The 18,883-nt window shown below is 41.7% G+C and overlaps 1 protein-coding gene and 1 non-coding gene across 2 annotated transcripts; one reads left to right on the top strand and one right to left on the bottom strand.

The window, feature by feature from the left end:
• Positions 1 to 10,712: 10,712 nt before the first annotated feature.
• LOC133782142 (serine hydroxymethyltransferase 7-like) lies at positions 10,713 to 16,528 on the bottom strand. Its single transcript, XM_062221351.1, has 4 exons — positions 15,055 to 16,528; positions 13,019 to 13,424; positions 11,689 to 11,790; positions 10,713 to 11,517 (listed from the first exon to the last, which is right to left on the bottom strand). The coding sequence occupies exons 1-4, from the start codon at positions 16,117 to 16,119 to the stop codon at positions 11,294 to 11,296; spliced, it is 1,797 nt and encodes a 598-aa protein (XP_062077335.1). The 5' UTR covers positions 16,120 to 16,528; the 3' UTR covers positions 10,713 to 11,293.
• Positions 16,529 to 18,548: 2,020 nt separating this feature from the next.
• LOC133787336 (small nucleolar RNA R71) lies at positions 18,549 to 18,655 on the top strand. Its single transcript, XR_009872364.1, has one exon. It is a non-coding gene; the product is annotated as a small nucleolar RNA R71 (small nucleolar RNA).
• Positions 18,656 to 18,883: the final 228 nt, after the last annotated feature.

The raw sequence follows: 18,883 nt of genomic DNA, 5'->3' as shown, positions 1-18,883 counted from the left end.
GAATCCTATCCTATTTTCCTTACCAAAAAAATACCGGGATATGAGAACAGATTTGGGACTTTGGAACACTCCTAAAAACCATAAATGGAAGGGTGAGTATACTAAAGAGAATGAGATGAAAAGAATGGACGAACTATACCATTAAGAATATACTTACCAAAAACCTTATGTTCAAGATCTTAGATTTCCTATCCAAGAATAAAGAATAAAGTTAGGGTGCTGAGTAGAAAACTATAAGAACTTAAAGAAAACAATACCAAAATGAACTAGAGTTTGGAATACCTTGAATGATTTTATGATCAATCTAAACCTTGAACTGAAATGTGCTATAAACCTTACTTCCCAAGTGTTTGGTAAGCTTATAATCCCCTACCCAAGTGTTTACACTCTCAAAATAACCTAGCAACTTGCAGCCTCTGAACTTAGCTTGATGAATGAATAAATGGTTGGGTACTGGATCCTATTTATAGAGTTCAAGAATTAGAAGATCTTCATTTAACTTGAATAAAATAATGGCTTTTTAAGTGAAAAATATTTGAATTATTGTTCAGCAGAGGCTGAAGACTCGGTCAGAAAGATGCTGGACTTATGAAGAGGTTAAAGATTAAAATGGGAACGTTTTCAAAAACATTCAAAAGTATATCAAAGGAGCCGATATATCGCCCCTTGTAGGCGATATATCGCCTGGGCCAGCATGCCCGAGGCTCGTCGAGGTGCTCGTGCGAAGTTACGTGTTTTTCGTATCCCCGTGCTACGATATATCGCCCCCTATAGCTGCGATATATCGGCATACGCTGAATATTTAAACACGAAATTTCACATTTTAAGCTTAATTTGAATTGAGTAAACAGCCTTGACTAAGTCCTCTAACGTTTTCAAAGCTGCTGACAGACCCTAGGATATTCAAATATTACTCTTAATAAACTTATTCCTCAAAAATACTTAATTATCATTAAACATACACATGACAAGTGTTACTTTCTTATTGGGTCTATCTAAACCTTATAATATAATAAATATCACCATCAATATCAGTCATATTAATCAAACCTTAAGTTAAAATTAATATTCTTAAACTATAGGTTAAACTTAGAAAATCTACAAGTGTTACTACGAGTGTCCAATTAAATCCCGGTCTGAATCATAATCGACAGTCATAAAAATACTACTACTATTACTATTATTACTACTTATCTCACTAGCTAAGTAAAGTTCTTGGACTCTACAAGTATTAAGGAATTAAGTATTTTAATGATAAAATAAGGAAATATAAGCTTTAGTATTCACCAGAAACTGTTAGGGTCGTAGTTTGACTTAGTCAAAGCAGTTATCCAACTTCAATTATGATGAAAAAGTGCAATTACGTTTTTAAAATATTCACGTATGCCGATATATCGCAGCTGGGAGCTGATATATCGCCAGACGAAGGATACAAAAAACACGTTGACGTTGCACGATCGTATGAATGGAGGCTCAGGATTAGGACAGAGCCGATATATCGCCACATAGGGGCGATATATCGCCCTAGGTAAAAAAAATTTCTTTAATTTTAAAATCAAACCTTAACTACTTAGACCTACCCCTGAATAGTTCTGACCGAGTATTCAGCCTCTTATTACTGAATATTCAAATATTTTCAATTATTATTCATTATTTTATTCAAATCAAAATAAGGTTAGTTTCACTCCTTACCTCTATAAATAGGACCTAGTACCCAGCCCTTCCACTCACTCTTCAAGCTGTGATCAGAGACTCCAAGGTGCTAGTGATTCCATAGAGTGATAAACACTTGGGTTGGGAAAAAGCTTTGCCATTCTTAAGCTTTATAAAATACTTGGGAAGTGAGGATTAGTGTATTTCAGTATTGAAGTGAGACCAATCCTTAAGGTCAACTAAGGTACTCTTATTCTTTAAGTCCAGTTCTCTAAAACTCTTTAGTTTTCTTTAGTTCCTTTTATTCAGATCCTAACTTTTGATATTGGTTTTTTATTAGGTTCTTGAAACTTAAAGATCTTCCTTGGTAAGTTTTGTCTTGAAGGTTTAGTTTCCGTAATTATTCTTTACTCTTTAGAAATACTCACCATTTGTATTTTTGGTTTTAGGAGTGTTCCAAGTCCTGCATTTGTTCTCAAATATCCCAGTTTTGGTAAGGAAAATAGGATAGAATTTTGTATGCATATATGATATGTTATGCTATCTTATATTATGTTATCTTATGTTATTATATGTTACATTATGTATAGTATGTTTATAGACCTTGGGCATATGACTTGTCTAGCTAGCAAGCCCCAATAATTTATGGGCATATGACTTGCTTGGCTAGCAAGCCCCACAAATCGATTGGGCATATGACTTGCTTAGTTAACAAGCCCCAAGTAGTATAATGGCCATTGTAGTATTATATGACATATGTTTATAGTGTATGTTTATAGTATATGTTTATGATATTATTTTATGTATATGTTTTATGTTATTAGTAGTTTTTCCTTACTGGGCATTAGGCTCACTCCTTTCCTTTTAGTGTGATGCAGGAAAATAGATACAAAGGCGGAAGGATTCTTGGAAGCTTGGTGTGTGCGTTGAGGTGAATAGAGTGGATGGGTTGCGTGTCGATTCGAGGACGACGTTATTTTCTTTAGTCTCTATAAATTACGTTTTTATGTATTTTCTGAATTTTGCTTTGTAAATAATTTAACAATTTTATTTAAGGTTATGTTTTATTTTAAAGCAATGATCTCATTTATGTATTACAAATATGATTATAACGTTTTCAATAAAGTTATGAATTTTTCTCATGTATGTTCTTCTCAAAGTAGTAGTTATGTCTAGTAGGTTTAATGATCTAAGTCTTAGAAATAGTTGGGTCATTACAGCACCCTAGCCATCCTAGGGTCGGCGGCACCATTGTGCCTTAGGCTCGGTGCTGCAGTAGGGGCTTGGCACTAGGAGTTGGGTGCACGGCTGGGACGTGCGAGAAGCCTCCCCTTGCGAAGCCTCTCCCTTGGTGTGAGACGTGAGTCTTTCGCATGTCCTTGAAACAAAGTACCCACAATTGCAGAAGGCAAGAGTCTTACTTTTTGACCTTGTGGGGTGTCGGTGAAAAGGAGCTCATCTCGAGCGCATGTCGAATATTTGGCGTATGCCTAACGGAGTGGCTAAGCGACCCTTAGAAATTTATTTCAACAACTGACCAAACCTTTTTCCTTGACGAATTTTTGGCATCCACACTTTCCCCCCAGTCTATAAGGAGGCCTTTAGGTGTTCTTGTAGACTTTTTTTGTGCCATCTTGACATGCAAGTTATAAGTGTGTTTCCTTGTTTATGAGATATGGAAAAGCATACTTCATGAGTGGTGACTCTCAGGACACCTTTGAAGTTTAATTAATGCCAAGCATTCATTTGTACAGATCCCGCGGGTGATATTGTTGCACAAAACATTAAGTCGTACGAAGGAGCTTGAGGCACACTACCCGAATAGGCCAAAGTAGTATTGTCTAGACACGGTGACCTCTTGGGTGGTGCTCTTAAGATGTTGCTCTGGGTGGTTTACGTGTATCTGGTGCTTGTCAGATTTCAGAGTGAAGAATGCTTCAACAATTTTTTTCTTGTGGTCCTTTTGTCTTTTTGGCTTCTTCTTCACTATCAGAGCAGCAAGTCGACTCGACCGCGAAGTCTACCAGTACTTGCTCGTTGAAGAAACACATTTGGTGTCTTGTTAGTGTTCCATGCTCATTGGAGGAGCATTTGAGCTCCTCTTGTGTATGCATGTTGGTTTATTCTTAGGATGTGTTGACCCTTTGGGTATCTCCCATCCTCTTTTTCTTTTTATATTCGCCATGCGCACGCTTTTGACTTTTTATTTTTGATCGAGAAGCATCCTTCTCGTTATTATGCATAGTACTATTTTCGCAAGCGTCTTCTTTAAGACTCTTTCTGCAAGCGTCTTCTTTGAGACTCTTTCTGCAAGCGTCTTCTTTGAGACCATTTTTGGGCTAGGTAACTTTGGTCGACCTAGATAATTTTTTAGGAGCCTTTTTCGTCCCTGATGTGATCTCCCCTTAGGTTGGGACCCTTATAGGGAGATGGTACTTGTGAAACCTCACAAACGCCTATTTTCAAGGCCCTTTTTCCCTTGGTAAGGCGACTTGGTTAATCTAGACTTAGGGGTCTCTTTGGGCTCCCCTTTTGTCTTCTATGAAGTGATCCCTTTGTAGGGTGGGTGTGTTTGTGAGGAAGTCACTTTTGAGGGACCTTTTCACTTTCTTAGACTCTATAAGGGTAGCTAGTCCTTATAGATCCAAATGTTGTCTTATAAGGTTCACCACTCATACATATATATATTATAAGAATTTTTATATATATCTCATGAGGTCAGGCACCTATTTTGCACATGGCCAGAAGCTCGTTGACGCTCGCAAGGCGAGACACCTATTTTCCACATGGCTAGTTCCCTATTGAGGCTTACGAGGCTAGGCACCTATTTTGCACATGGCCAGGTGCCTATTGAGGTTCGTGAGGCTAGGCGCCTATTTTGCACATGGCTAGGTGCCTATTGAGGCTCGCGAAGCTAGGCACCTATTTGGAACACGGCTAGGTGCCTATTGAGGCTCGCGAGACTAGGCGCCTATTTTGCACATGGCTAGGTCCATGTTGAGGCTCGCGAGGCTAGGTTCCTTTTTTGCACACGGCTTGGTGCCTATTGAGACTTGTGAGGCTAGGCACCTATTTCGCACATGGATAGGTCTCCGGTGAGGTTGATTATAATACCTTCCAAGTGGTTGATGGGATCTATCTCGCCCGACACTTTGTTTTTCGTTCTTTACGATACGCCTTCACTATTCCAATTGACAATGGCAGTATGTGCGTCATATAAGAATCCTTGGAGATGAGATATGTAATATATAAGATAGGTGCTTGACATTAGTAATAGTAGGCAACGTGCAAGGGTAAGCACAATATCATTGTCATATTACATCGTTGAGTCTGCTTAGTGACCCCTTTGGATCCATCATATATCTGAATATCACTCTTATCCCCATTTCCTGCACGGACCCGGGACATTCGTCCGGGCCCATGGTCCGGGGTTGTTCATCGTGCAGGCCTGGCCCAAGGCCTCTTGGTACGGGAGTGTCCAAGAGAGGGGGGGGGGGGGGGGGGGGTATAGGCCCGGGGCGCGTTTCTGGGCCCCTTAGGGGGGTCCAGCATGGTCATCCGGGACAGTCATCCGGGAGATGTAGAGACCGTTCGAACCTCCCATGACTTGCGCGTCCTGGTCCCAGCCCCTGGTATGGTCCGAGCCTGTGGTAAATGAAGAGGGACAAAGGTAAACGAACCCGAATCACGTCGCCCCCGGTTGGAGGGGCCAAGCGTCCAAGACCCTAAAGCCGCCCCACTCCGCGTGGGCGTTGTCCCCACTTTTCACCTGCGAAAAAGGCCACCTCGGGATTGCACGCCGTTGTTTCATGGCCATCTCCCGGACAAGGGCCTCCTTGGTGGCCTCCCTTTGATTCATGGCCGCCTCCAGCTCCAGCTTGGTCGTCTCCATCTTCATGGCCATCTCGGCCACTAGATCGGCACTCCGATGGGACAACAAGTCAACCTGTAGCAAAGAAAAGTTAGACAATAAAATCCTCATCAACAAGTAAAGGAAGGAGTATAAGAAGACAAATAAAAGTTACCGCGGTGGCCTGGTGGCGGAGAGTCTGGGAGATGAACAGTACGTCTGGATTGGCTATTGTGGCGTACCTCTTGAGCTGGAGGTTGGACATGGTGTTCCCCACCTGGTCTAGCAGGTCAGCCGCCAAGGGGGCCACGTCCTGTCCGAGTTTAGGGCGGAAGCCCGCTTCGGCGGCTAGCCGATCCACGATCGGCTGAGGAGCGCTGAACTCGGCAGGACGCTCCGCGAACTCAACCTGACGACGGATTGTCAGGGCTCTGTAAGTCTCGTCCCTCGAGCCGCGACCGCTTTCCCAGGTCCGGTTAATCAGCCGGGACTGCTCATCCTGCAAGGCAGACTCCCCCTCCTCGAGAAGAGTTGGACGTATGGGGAGAACGGGCAGTGCAGGGACCTCCATCGCGGCCAGCCAACTCTCACCATGTGACTCTTCGGCCTAGCCAGTCCGCCTCGTCCGGGGCCTCTTCCCGATGTTGCCCTCTTCGGCACCAGCGTTTAGGCCCCTCTTCCCAGAGCTCCTGCTGACCGCTGCACCCACCTCCAAGTCAATTACGGGGTGTTGGGCGGGGGCGGGGGTGGAGACTGCAGCAGGCTCCATGACTTGGATGGGGACCACGGCCAAGGCTCCCCCACCGGGACGAGATTCCGCCCTGGACGCCTCCCTGTTAAGACCGTGCTCCGGGCCTGTCGCCTTGCTATTTTCCTGGCCGCCCTGTCCTTGATGAGCCACCTCATTTCGCTGGCAGGGGTTGACATACCGAAATCCCCTGCAAAAGTACAGAAAAGGGAGTTAGGATGGTAAACCAAGAAGAAACAAAAACACATGTCAAAACTAAAAATGACCCGGGGCGAACCCTCATCTATGCCCCGGGTGCGACTCAATTCCTCTAAAGCAAATGAATGGACCCGATCCCATATGTCGTCCGGGTTCAGGAAACCCCCGTACTGGAGGAACCCGGATAAGAACATGAGGACCTCGAAGCCTACGGGGATGGGAATCGAAGGTCTCATCTCCCCAGCGGCCCCAAACGCGGGGCCCGGGGGTACTAGCCTATCCCTAGCTAAGTCCCCGATTCGGGGAGCATAAGTTAAGATTAAAGGGGAGTTACCTCGCCCCGATACACTAGCCCCGGGAGTCCCAATGTTTGGTAGGGCGTCCTCGAAGAGCTCCTCCAGCTCCTCTGAAGTGGCCGCCTCTGTCGGGGCCAGGTCCTTCTTGCGTCGGGCCGCGTCGACTCGCGCTGCTCTCTCCACACTGGCAATGTGGTCCAGGGCCAACTGCTCCCGAATGTCGATGTTCTATTCACAAGGGATGCCCCGAAGGTTCGGGATAACAATGGTTTGAGTGGCCGTGAGCATCCCGACCAGTCGGAGATTGTCGTCCGTGACGTAGCCACCCACATCCAGATCCTCCGCGCTCAACCCGGAGTAAAACCTCCTCCTTTCCATAATGAACTCGGTAAGGGGAGTTTGAGCGAAAGGCCCTGCCACCCGGAAGATATGATGAGAGACGACGATAAAGGATAAGGAATAAAATAGAGGACCAGGAACATACTTACCCACTCGCTGGAAGTCCAGCAGCAGTGTGGGGTTCTTGTCCACAAGGAACCCGAACGTCAGGAACCAGTAATGCCTGACGTCCGGGGGATGCCTCCAGGAGCTGGTAGGAGCGGGATAGCTACTCCGCGGCGTCAATCTATAAAAGTCGTCCAGAGTCTTGTCCTTGACGTTGACTTGCGGCTCCAGCTTGTAGAAGTACAAGATCTCCGCGGGGGTAGGCTCCGCGACCTCCTTCGCGATGCAAAACACCCGCCATCCAGCGAGTAGCCGGTACGCTTGAGGCAGAAGCTGGAATGGTGCGATTCCGACATACGACAAGAACCGCACGAAATAGTCGTGAAGCAGGAGCATAGCTCCCACGCTGATGTGACCGGCGCTCCAGGCCCCGAATCCTTCCACGGACGTATGCGCCCGCTCCTCGATCCTGGCCATGCGGTTGTGAAAGAGTTCGGGAGTTGATTCGATGCCCAAACGCTGCTCATGGAGCAGCATCATCCGGTAATTCCGGAACAGGTTGGGCGTCACGTCCATTTCCCACCTGTTGCCCTTGGGCGTCTGGGATCCAGTAATAACGACAGGGGCCTTATTGACCTCTTCTTCAGAATGGAGCGTAACGCCCGTTGCCATAGCTGACGATCTGGGAACAAAGAAAGAAATCCAAGCAGTCAGTACCTAAACCCAAGAAAGTCGGTCAAGGTACGGGGGGTCTCCTAAGGATTGCTTGGAGCCCCTTCGGATCAGGTCCGGGACACCAAAGAGCCACGGGACCCTGATCGAGAAAGAAGAAAACTAAGACCCGCCCTCTGTCCGGGAAGCATCTGGATATAGAGCAACCCGGACCAGGCGGCCTTCCTAACAACTCCTAAATACAAAGCCTAAACTCACGAATTAAAAGAACATCATAAGTTCATATAGTCGTCAAGAGGGTCAAGGGGACTTACTGTGAGTTGTTGGCCGTACAAGGTGGTGGTTGTCCGACTGTAAGGACAGCAGAACTTCGTTCTTGAAATGGTGTAGCCGGTTTAGCAGTTCGTCGACAGGACAGGCCCAAGACGCGTCTTCAGGTAGAAGGGCAGAAGTGGGGGTTCTGGGGAACAGGCGGCGACGCAGAGTCAGCAGAAGGTGGTGTATGCCGTCAGCGATGTCGGACATGCAAGGCTCGGGCAGAGCTTTTTGGTTCTTAAACTGGTTTGAAAGTGTAAAAATGCCAAATTGGCTCTCGTGGGGTATTTATAATGGCCCCAAATCCTGGCCTCCGATCCAACGGACAGGTGTCTCCCCATCGGATGGTCTGGAGTCGCGCAGGGATATTTACGAGCCCCCTCAGAATGGATCCTCGCCATCTCGGATCTAACGGCCCAGGAGGGGCGGATGCCAAAGGTCGCCCCATCCTACGGTCCACCTCATCCCAAGGATATTAATGATGGACCCCCATGCGGATGGGACGCTTCGTGACGTGTGCTGACACACTAGCCTAGGCCTAGCGACCCTTGGGAGGGCTAGGCGACCTTTCAAGACCTGTGCAGCAATCGCTTGGTAACACGTGTACCCTTGCCACGAAGCGGGACAAAGGTAAACGTCCCCGGACATTGGTAAGCGGTCCGGGCCAGGCATACGGCCAATACCACAGCCTGCTGTCACGGACCCACGATCCCAAGCAGGAACTGGGAAGGCAACCGTGCGAGCGTCCTGGGGACGATGCAAACCTCCTCCTAGCAGGCCTAGGCGAAGGCTTGGGGGGTAAATGTTATCCCCGTTTCCTGCACGGACCCGGGACATTCGTCCGGGCCCATGGTCCGGGGCTGTTCATCGTGCGGGCCCGACCCAAGGCCTCTTGGTACGGGAGTGTCCAAGAGGAGGGGGGGGGGTACAGGCCCGGGGCGCGTTTCTGGGCCCCTTAGGGGGGTCCGGCATGGTCATCCGGGAGACGTACAGACCGTTCGAACCTCCCACGACTTGCGCGTCCTAGTCCCGGCCCCTAGTACGGTGCCTTTAAGACCAACTAAGTGGAAAGCTGAAGATTGTGGGATTATCATTAAAAAAATCAAATTGAGACTTCACACTTGGGGAAGCAGGCACTTATCCTTTGATGGCCAAGTTCAACTAATACATTCTGTATTGCTTGGACTTCGAAATTATTGGATGAGTATTTTCATTCTTCCTCAAAGTGTAACTAAAGAGGTAGAGAAACTTTGTCGAGGATTCCTTTGGGGAATGAATGGGAACAGAAGCAGAATTCATGTGGCATCTTGGGAGAAAGTTTGTCTTCCAAAACCTTATGGTGGTCTCGGGTTTAAAGAGGGGACCAAATGGAATCAAGCTATCCTAGCTAAATACATTTGGGCTATCAATGAGAAGAGATACTTACTATGGGTAAAGTGGGTGAACAATGTTTATCTCAAGGGGGTATCCATATGGTCTTACGAGTTAAAAATGGACACAAGCTAGTATTGGCGCAAACTTTGTAGATTGAGACAAAAGTTTACTAATTCTGAGATTTTGAAGGCAGGAAGCTCGGGTAAGTTCAGTACTGCTGCTTTATATAACAGTACTCTTCCTCCTACTCAAGTCAGCTATCACAGGGCCATTTGGAGTAGTCTCAACTTACCTAAGCATCGTTTTGTGCTGTGGCAAGTGGTGAACTCTCAGCTGTTAACGAAAGACAATATGAGTAAATTTCACATTGTCTTAGACTCTATGCTTTGTCCTATTTGTGGAGACCAACCGGAAACTCATCATCACATATTTTTTAACTGCTGCCTCTCACGAAGAGTTGTGGAGCTAGTATTTAAGTGGCTGGGTTTCAGAGGTTGGCCTTTGGACTTCGATGGTTGGTTAAATTGGATTTCCCTGAAAGCTACAGGTATTGTGAGACTAATTAGCATAGCAATTATTGCAGCAACTTGTTATTGTCTTTGGCTGAACAGGAATAGGTGTGTTTTTGAAGGCTATTCCAAATCTGATTCTTTAATTGCTATTGATGTAAAGAGTATAGTAACTTACAGGTTATTCATTGTAAAAAATAGAAAAATGTCAAGACAAGAGAGAGACTTTATACATAGATTAAATTGTAATTAGGTCCTGTGTGTTCTAAAGGAGCAGCCTGTTGCTTCTTTTGGAGCGGTTTTGTTGAGTTGATGGTGTATTTTGCTGGTTGATTAATTAAATTTTTTTTTTCTTCTTAATCAAAAAAAAAAAAAAAAAGACAAGTTGTTATAATTTCTAATAAAGTGAGATTTATCTTCCTAGTCCCCTCCTTTGTGGCCATTCAATGAAAATTATCTTAGTACAACCATGAAAGATCGAATCCACAAGCCCATAAAATTCAGCAAAAGCTTTTTTTCTTTTAATATATAACATGTAGATTAAAATCCCTAGAATGGGTACCAAAAGAGAAGCCACAGCTACAGCTTAAGCCTGAAAATTCAACTCAGAATTTGGATTTACAATATGGCGCTGAGCTCTAAATTACCAACAGTAGAACCACAAAGATCTCCTATAAATATATATAATAAAGTACAGGTCAAACCTGCATCGCTTAAATTTTCAGTCCAATTTTGAATTTCATGTAAGATTTCAGGACAGACAAGACCGGCCTGCTGTACACAAACAATTATCCTTTATAAGCAAGAATATAGAAAAATGTAATGGGTTCAAAAGGGATATTTGACCCAACAAAGCCTCTACTGTAACGAATTTGAGAAAGAAACCGTCATTCAAATATTGTAAGAAGGGTTTTGCTAACTGTACTTGCACTAGACACTAATTACCTTGTCTGCCACGGCCACAAAGCCCACACTGGACTCCTGCATCCACTTCTGTAATGAAGTGCGCAGCGGTTATGAAAAAATGGTCCTGATTTCATCACCCAACCTCCCTGCATTACTATGACAGTGATCAGTAAGAGGTTGGCATTTGCATGATAGCCCAACAAAATCAGGGAGAGGCCAAAAAAGATCTTTGGTAAAAGCCACAGAACAATATTTGGAAATCCAAGTGCACCAGACTCTCTGGAGCAAAAAGACGGTCATCCTACAGAATTGCACTTGCAATTTCGAGTCAAACATCAAATCCTGGCAATGCAAACTGACTTGCAAAAGATTCAACACGATGCCGAAGCTCCATAATGTCCTTGTTGTTCTCCAGAGCTTTCAGGAAAGCTCTTGGAAATTTTCCATGCTCTCTCTGCACCACACTAGCTATATGTGCAGCTTTAAGGAGAAACTCTGCTACTGTCTCGAAATCAGACTCCAGACAACCTCTTGATGTCATAGCAGGGGTACCTAACAAGATTGAACAATACATTAATTATATCCAAATCCTTCTCCTGTAGGAGACATGAATCTGTACCTTAAGCTATACAGGGAAATCCACCAGAATCAAAAAAAGAAAAATAGTATTCATCAAAACTTAACTTGCAAGTTGCAATTATTGTAAATATATGTATCACTTACCGACCCTTACTCCACCAGGAGAAATAGTTCCATTGTCACTAGAAATCGTAATCTTATTAAGGGTAATGTGACACATTTCGCAGACCTTTTCATAGGTCTTACCTGTAGAAAATTAGGAAGAAACAGAATATCAGTATGTTACAAGCATGCAAAGAACAGTCTCAATCAATGGAACTCTGTAATCAGTACATTACAATAAAGCATAGAAGATCAAAAACGGAAATAGAAGTCAGAAAAAGGAAAACATTATAAATATCAGATATAGAGGGGGCAGACACGTCTTTGAAGATAAATACACATAAAAGCTCAAAAAGAGATGCATAAATCAGAAAAAGATAATAATATAAACATCAGATATAGAGGGAGTAGAGATGTCTTTAAAGGTATATACACGCCAACAGGTAAATACATTAAAAACAAATGAGAAAAAATGAAAGAGGACTTCTACACTACATAAAATAATAAAAAAAATAATTAAAAGAAGTGTTAATTAAGCAATCAAATGTCATACCATCACATATCACTGGAAGCAATGTAAACAAGACATTAACAGTAAGTTGGCTCCGTGTCAAAGTAACATGTATCCTATCTGGTTGAAAATCTATTTGAATTGAACCTACAGGTATCATCTAACAAGTAGGGTCCCTTACTATTTTCTCAATTATTTAAATAAAAGCATTGCTGTAAGACACAAGTTTTGATTGTTGTGGAGTGTTTTCATGGATTTCTAACTCAAAACTAATTAGGGACTTGACTTTTCCATTGAATTCACTGATCAAGGACGTGTATTGATGAGAATTTGGATTCTCGTATTCCTTTCAAAGAACCTGTGAGTCTTGCCATATTTCTGTATTTTATACCCATCTTTATTGATAATTGTGCAATTGATGACAATTTTATATTCTGACATTTCTTCCAAAGAACCTGTGAGTCTTTCCCATATTTCTGTATTTTCTATGAATAATATCCATTAGTCTTATCCCTTGTGTTTTCTTTATACTAAAAGCCAAAGAAAAAGTAGTCTATTCTAAGAAAATTAATACTCCAAAACAAAGAACAAAAAAGATCTCTACTACTTTTATAATCAAACGACATGCATCATGTTTCCCAGACCAATAATCCAAAGTTAATGAAGCAGGAAATATATAAAAACAAGCAAACAAAACATAAACAAATAAAGAAAATGATAAAAGCAAGAAAGTAAACATAACAAAAGGCAAACTATGACAAGAAGTAAATAAAATTGGAAAAGAGTGAAGCTAACCAGTTTTTCTTCGTAAAATTAATGAGTGAAAATAACTTGAATTAAAAATAAAATAAAAAATTCTACCTGTTAAGCCTAAAGGCCTTAAATCCCAAAGAATCAAATGGTTGTCGGTTCCTCCAGTTATCAACTTGCATTTTCTTCTCAATAATGCAGAAGCCAGTGCATGAGCATTTTTCTTCACTTGGTGCATATACGCCTTGTACACAGGAGTAGCCACTTGTTTCAGGGCAATGGCAAGAGCAGCAATGTGGTTATTGTGAGGTCCACCTTGCAAAGCTGGGGTTACAGCAAAATTTATCTTTTCCTCAAAGTCATAGTGATCACTTTCATCTCCCTGAGTTAAAAGTGTCCCTCTCTTTCTTGGTTTAGTACCCTTCCTATAAAAAATTATGCCTCCCCTGGGACCTCGAAGACTTTTATGGGTAGTTGACGTCACAATGTCACAGTAATCAAAAGGATTATCACATGCCTGTAACAAAGAAGACAAACTGTTAAAGGGAAGTTAAGAAATTTGAAAGTTAGAAGTCTCTTATTCTATGATCACAAAGGGCTTCAAATTTCTAAATTTCCAAATTAAATGACATAAAAATCGTGGCAAGCATGAGGAAAATTAGTTTTAGACAATAATAACTGGCACAATTGATTAGTAAATAAAATTATTGAAGAACATAAAATTAGTTAATCATCTAACCAATCCCAACTATACCCAAGTTTTAAGAGAATTGCTAAGAGACACTACTAGTGCCCAACACCACAAGGAAGTGACATACCGCTATTGGTGCAATCTAATATCGGGTCTCACATATTTGAATTTAATAATTATTATGGAGTATAACTATCCAACCACATGGTGCCACCTAATGTGGTGTTGGATATCTTAAGGTGCCAAAATAGCAACACTCAAGTTTTAATTACACAATGAGTTGTGACAAAAATCACTCATTTTCTTAGCAAAACACAACAGGAAAGGTACAGCTGATTAATAATGCACCCTAAAAATTGCTGTGAAGTATGTGATAGAAAATTTGCACAAACCCAAGAGCAAGGCCTTACTGCAATTGCAAACAAATCCTACCGTACATTGGGTTACCACACTGTTGCAAAAATACACATCAATAACAACATTGATCTAGTTTGTGTCATAATCATGGAGAATGTGTTTTAAATCATAGGCAAGAAGCCTCATACAACCAACAATACTATGTATTAATAAACATGGAATCTGCACCATGGGAACATGCAAATCAGCAAGGACTTATCTTTGCTAGCACTTCGGTACAAAATATACTACTTTACATAAACCTTCTAAATGAAATGAAAGTTTTTAGTTTTAATTATCTGGGGCAATGTAAACCCTTGTACAACTTTTACCACATGTTTCGAAGATGCATGGCTGGGGAAATAACTATGGCTGATAGGTTTGCACCGTTAATTCACAAAACAACTCTATAGCAGTCTTAACAGGAATGTAGAATGCGGTAAGATCAGGTGAGTTCTCAAGTGACCTTAAGTTTTTCAAGAATTTAAATGAGAGAGAGCTTCTACAAGTTTCAGATTTGATCTCATCGTGGTGCTAGATTCCTGTAATTATTTTAAACGACGGTGGCTGATAGAAGGATTGCGAAGCTAAACAATAATTGGCTTCTTAAGTTGTATTATGAAAGATACCTTATTAGATAACTCTTATTAACATACAACCTCTGATTCTTAACAAAAAAATAATACAAACCAATAACCCCATCCCTACGTCATGTTAATCTTTCGAACCATAACAATGGAAAGTTCAGGTCTAATGAAGAAAAAGACAATTTCATATCCACATACCCCTATATCCTTCATATCGTATATAAGAGTAATGATGTTTCAGCAGAGCAAATTTAAAGGAAAATGAACTTGCACAATAAAAATGGGCAAACAGTCAAAATCAAAAGAGGATATCCCCTAGTTAGTCTTCCGTGCTCATTGTTCATAACTATTCATCTAACTACCAAAGCTTAATGCGTAGGAACATCCTTGGAGCATGGACACGATTATCAAACATAATTTAGAAACATGAAATTTTCAAACTTAAAAGAGTCAAAGACCAGTAGAAACCATACATTCGCAGCAATAAGCCCACTGATTTGAGCCATATCACACAATAGAACTGCTCCGCACTTGTCCGCAATCAGTCTAAACCTCGAATAGTCCCATTCACGAGGATAAGAACTCCCACCACAAATAAGTATCTTGGGACGAAAATCAAGCGCCCTCTCCTCAAGCTTATCATAGTCAATAAGACCAGTTAATGGGTTCACCTTGTAAGGCAAACTCTCAAAGAAAATTGATGCCCCAGAAACTTTCCTCCCATTTGGAGTATAGTATCCATGACTGGTGTTCCCTCCTGACGGAGTATCCAATCCCATTATCCGATCACCCGGTAACAGCAACCCCGTGTATACAGCAAAATTCGCAGAGGTACAGGAGTAAGGCTGCACGTTCACACCCCAATTGTTAGCATCAAGATTGAACGCAGCCAATGCCCGATCACAACAAATATTTTCAATCTCATCAATGTACTGATTCCCACAATAATATCTAGCACCGGGCATTCCTTCCGAGTACTTATTGGTCAAATGGCTTCCTAGTGCTTCCATAACCGCCTTACATACAAAATTCTCCGAAGCTATCAGCTCAATTCCCTTGTATTGCCTATTCTTCTCCTTCTCCATAATCTCAAACACATCGGGATCCGCAATCCGGAGGGGTTGGTCGCCCCACGCCCGGACGGCACCTCTTCGGGCCTCAAGATCAGGTCCAAACGAGACTCGCTTTGAGTTACTGGCAGCCGAGGTCGTCGATGAGGATGATTCACTATCCCTCCTCCGTTTCAAGCACATGGAGTGGCCCAGAATCCGGACCTCAACCTCCCTATCCTCATCATCGTCTTCATCGATTTCCCTCTCGAAATTACCATTATTTTCGGCCTGTGCCTGCGGCTCCAGCAACTGCAGCGGAACTGGCGGGACCGAGTGGATCGGGTCGCGCAGGCTGGAGTCAAGCTGGAGAGAAATTGAATCGTCGGCAATCTGGGTTCGGCTGGGCGGAGGAGGTGGCGACGGAGACGAAGAAGTGTGGGAAGAAAATCCAAGGGAGAGAGTAGATTGAGGATGCGACATGTCCATGATTAATCACGGAGAAACAACCAACATCCTAGAGCCCAATACCAATCGCAACAGAATATATAGAAAGGATGATTATATGAATGCGTATATCTATGTATATATATAAATGAAAAGAGCAGAATTAAGAACGACGACAGCAATAGCAGCAACAGAAACAGCGACACTTCAAAGATGAGCAGTAGCAGTACTTGAAGAATCTGGAGAAGGAAGAAGACGATGAAGATGATTCCATGGAAGGATTTTGAATTGCAATCGGAAGCCCTAGCCCAAGCCCTAACCCTAAATGAAAAATGAATTGTTGGAGATGAGGAACGACATAAGATTGTGCTACCTCATGGTTTATAGCTGTCTTGGGTGGTGGTGGTAGGAGTAAGGGTGGACTGGTTGGTGTTTCCTTGTAGGAATTTTTTTGGGAATTTTTGGACGAAATTGTAATTAAGAATAAATACCGATTCTTATTGTTATTGCCGGTTTTTCCTTTTATGACTACCTTGTCTAGTTGTGTATGATTTTCTTTTTATTTTTTCTTTTGGGAATTTGTACTTCATGTTTTTGCAAGTAATTTATTACTCTCTATTTTCAATAATGTTTATATTTTCAATAATGTTTATATGATACATTGTATTTTAAAATTATACATATTTAATATTCTAGACTCAAATTTGATAGATAAAATTTTGTTAATATAATTAAACTGTCATCAGTTATATATAATTAAGTAATTAAATTTAAATTTAAAATTTACATAATTGACAGCAATTTAATTAAATTAGTAAAATTTTATTAATTAAATTTAAACTTAAGTATTAAATATGTACGATTTTAAAATACAAGGCAACATATATTTACAAAAACACAAAGTATGTATAAAATAGTTAAGGTAATAAATTGTCTATTTTTATAAATCATACAAAAAAAAAAAAAAAAAAAAAGGGAATCTATACGATATGTATATATCTATATCATTACTATATAGTTAGGGATTATAGCCCTTTTAGTATGAAATTTGACGCTAACCGCTAACCTTTCCCTTTATTTCCAATCTAATCTTTTTTTTTCTTTTGTCTTTTAGTAAAACTTAATAATAGGTTTCTTTTGATATTGTAATTTGTATGTATTATCTATATAATAGAGTCACGTGCATTTTTAGTTAAAATCTATTTTGTTTCTCAAGAAGGAAAGAAAACTTTATTGAACCACAACAACTTACAAACAAAAGCTCACAACAAGCTACCAAAAAACAGATTACAACTTGTAAATAAATTCAAATATGGTCTTTTTTTTTTCAAAAGATTCTTCCCAGCAAGGCTCAGCATTCTTAGACAAAATCTCATTCGTGAACTTCACATAGCTGGGCATCTGTTCTAATGCTTCTGTGAATAGTATATTAATATGTAGCTTCTTGAACACCTCTAAAAACTTTGCAAACTACTTATCCAGATTATGCTTGCAAAGCCTTTGTGGATATGAAATTCTAACATGATGGTCAATGCTCACAGGTGGTACCTCTTCTTCCTTGCTAAGGTCTTCAGTAACATTTTCTTCATTAGACTTCTCTTCTTCTTTGCCTTGTGTATTTCCCTTCTGACTGATTCTTCTTTGGCTCTTCATACCTTGTTCCACTCCTCCAAGTAATAGCTTGACACTGTTCTTTAGGATTAACTTCTGTAATGCTAGGTAAATTTCCTTAAGCTCTATTAGACATTAAAGTAGCCAACTACCCTATTTGAGTCTCCAAACTCCTTATGGACGTCCTGGTTTCAGTCATGAATTGGTTAAGTACATCAAGTTGGGGTTCAGCTAGTTTCATTGGCATTTGGTGTGGTGGTCTATTTTGTAGTTGATAATGTCCAGGTGGAGGTTGTTGGTATGAATGTTGCTGTGGATATGGTTGTTTATTTTGGGAAGGTTGATATTGTGGCTGAGGTGGAGGGTAAGGTTGTTGAGTGTTTTGAGTATTGGACCAGGAAAAATTAAGATGGTTCTTCCAACCTGGGTTGTAGGTCATGGAATTGAGATTATTGGGTTGTCTCAGGTAATTCCCTATAGCTTGTACTTCTTCCATAGGCATGTTATTCATATCTAGAGCAGGGCATTGGTTAGGTGGATGGGTTGTACCACACAATTCACACAGGTTTTGAACTTGCATAGCTTGAGATGGAAGTATAGTCTTTTGTAGTTTTTTTGTCAAGGCTACTACTTGAGCTGTAAGCATGGATATAGCATCTAATTCCATCATTCCAGCGACCTTCTTTGGTTGTCCCCTTTCAGTTGGCCACTGATAATTATTCATCGCCATCTCTTCTAATAGCTCATACGCTTCATTGGCACTCTTACTCATAAAAGCACATCCCGCCGCAACATCTATAATTGTTCTAGTTGTTCCATTCAACCCATTGTAAAAATTATGCACCAACATCCACTTTTCTATACCATGATGTGGACATTTCCTTAAATACTCCTTAAATCGCTCCCAAGAATCATTCAATGACTCCCCTTCCATCTGATAAAAATTATTGATCTCTCCCCTTAGTTTTGCAGCCTTCATTGGAGGAAAGAACTTGGCAAGGAACTTCTGAGCTAACTCCTCCCATGTAGTGATAGAATTTGCTTGTAAAGATATTAGCCAACTCTTCGCCCTATCCCTTAGTGAAAATGGGAATAGCCTCAATCTTATAGCACATCGCTCACCCCATTCATCTTGAACGTAGCACATAACTCTAGAAAATTAGCTATGTGTAAATTGGGGTCCTCTGTTGGCATA

Source organism: Humulus lupulus, chromosome 6 (genome assembly GCF_963169125.1).
Source record: "Humulus lupulus chromosome 6, drHumLupu1.1, whole genome shotgun sequence".
Classification (NCBI taxonomy): domain Eukaryota; kingdom Viridiplantae; phylum Streptophyta; class Magnoliopsida; order Rosales; family Cannabaceae; genus Humulus; species Humulus lupulus.
This window is presented reverse-complemented; position numbering and strand designations above follow the sequence as displayed.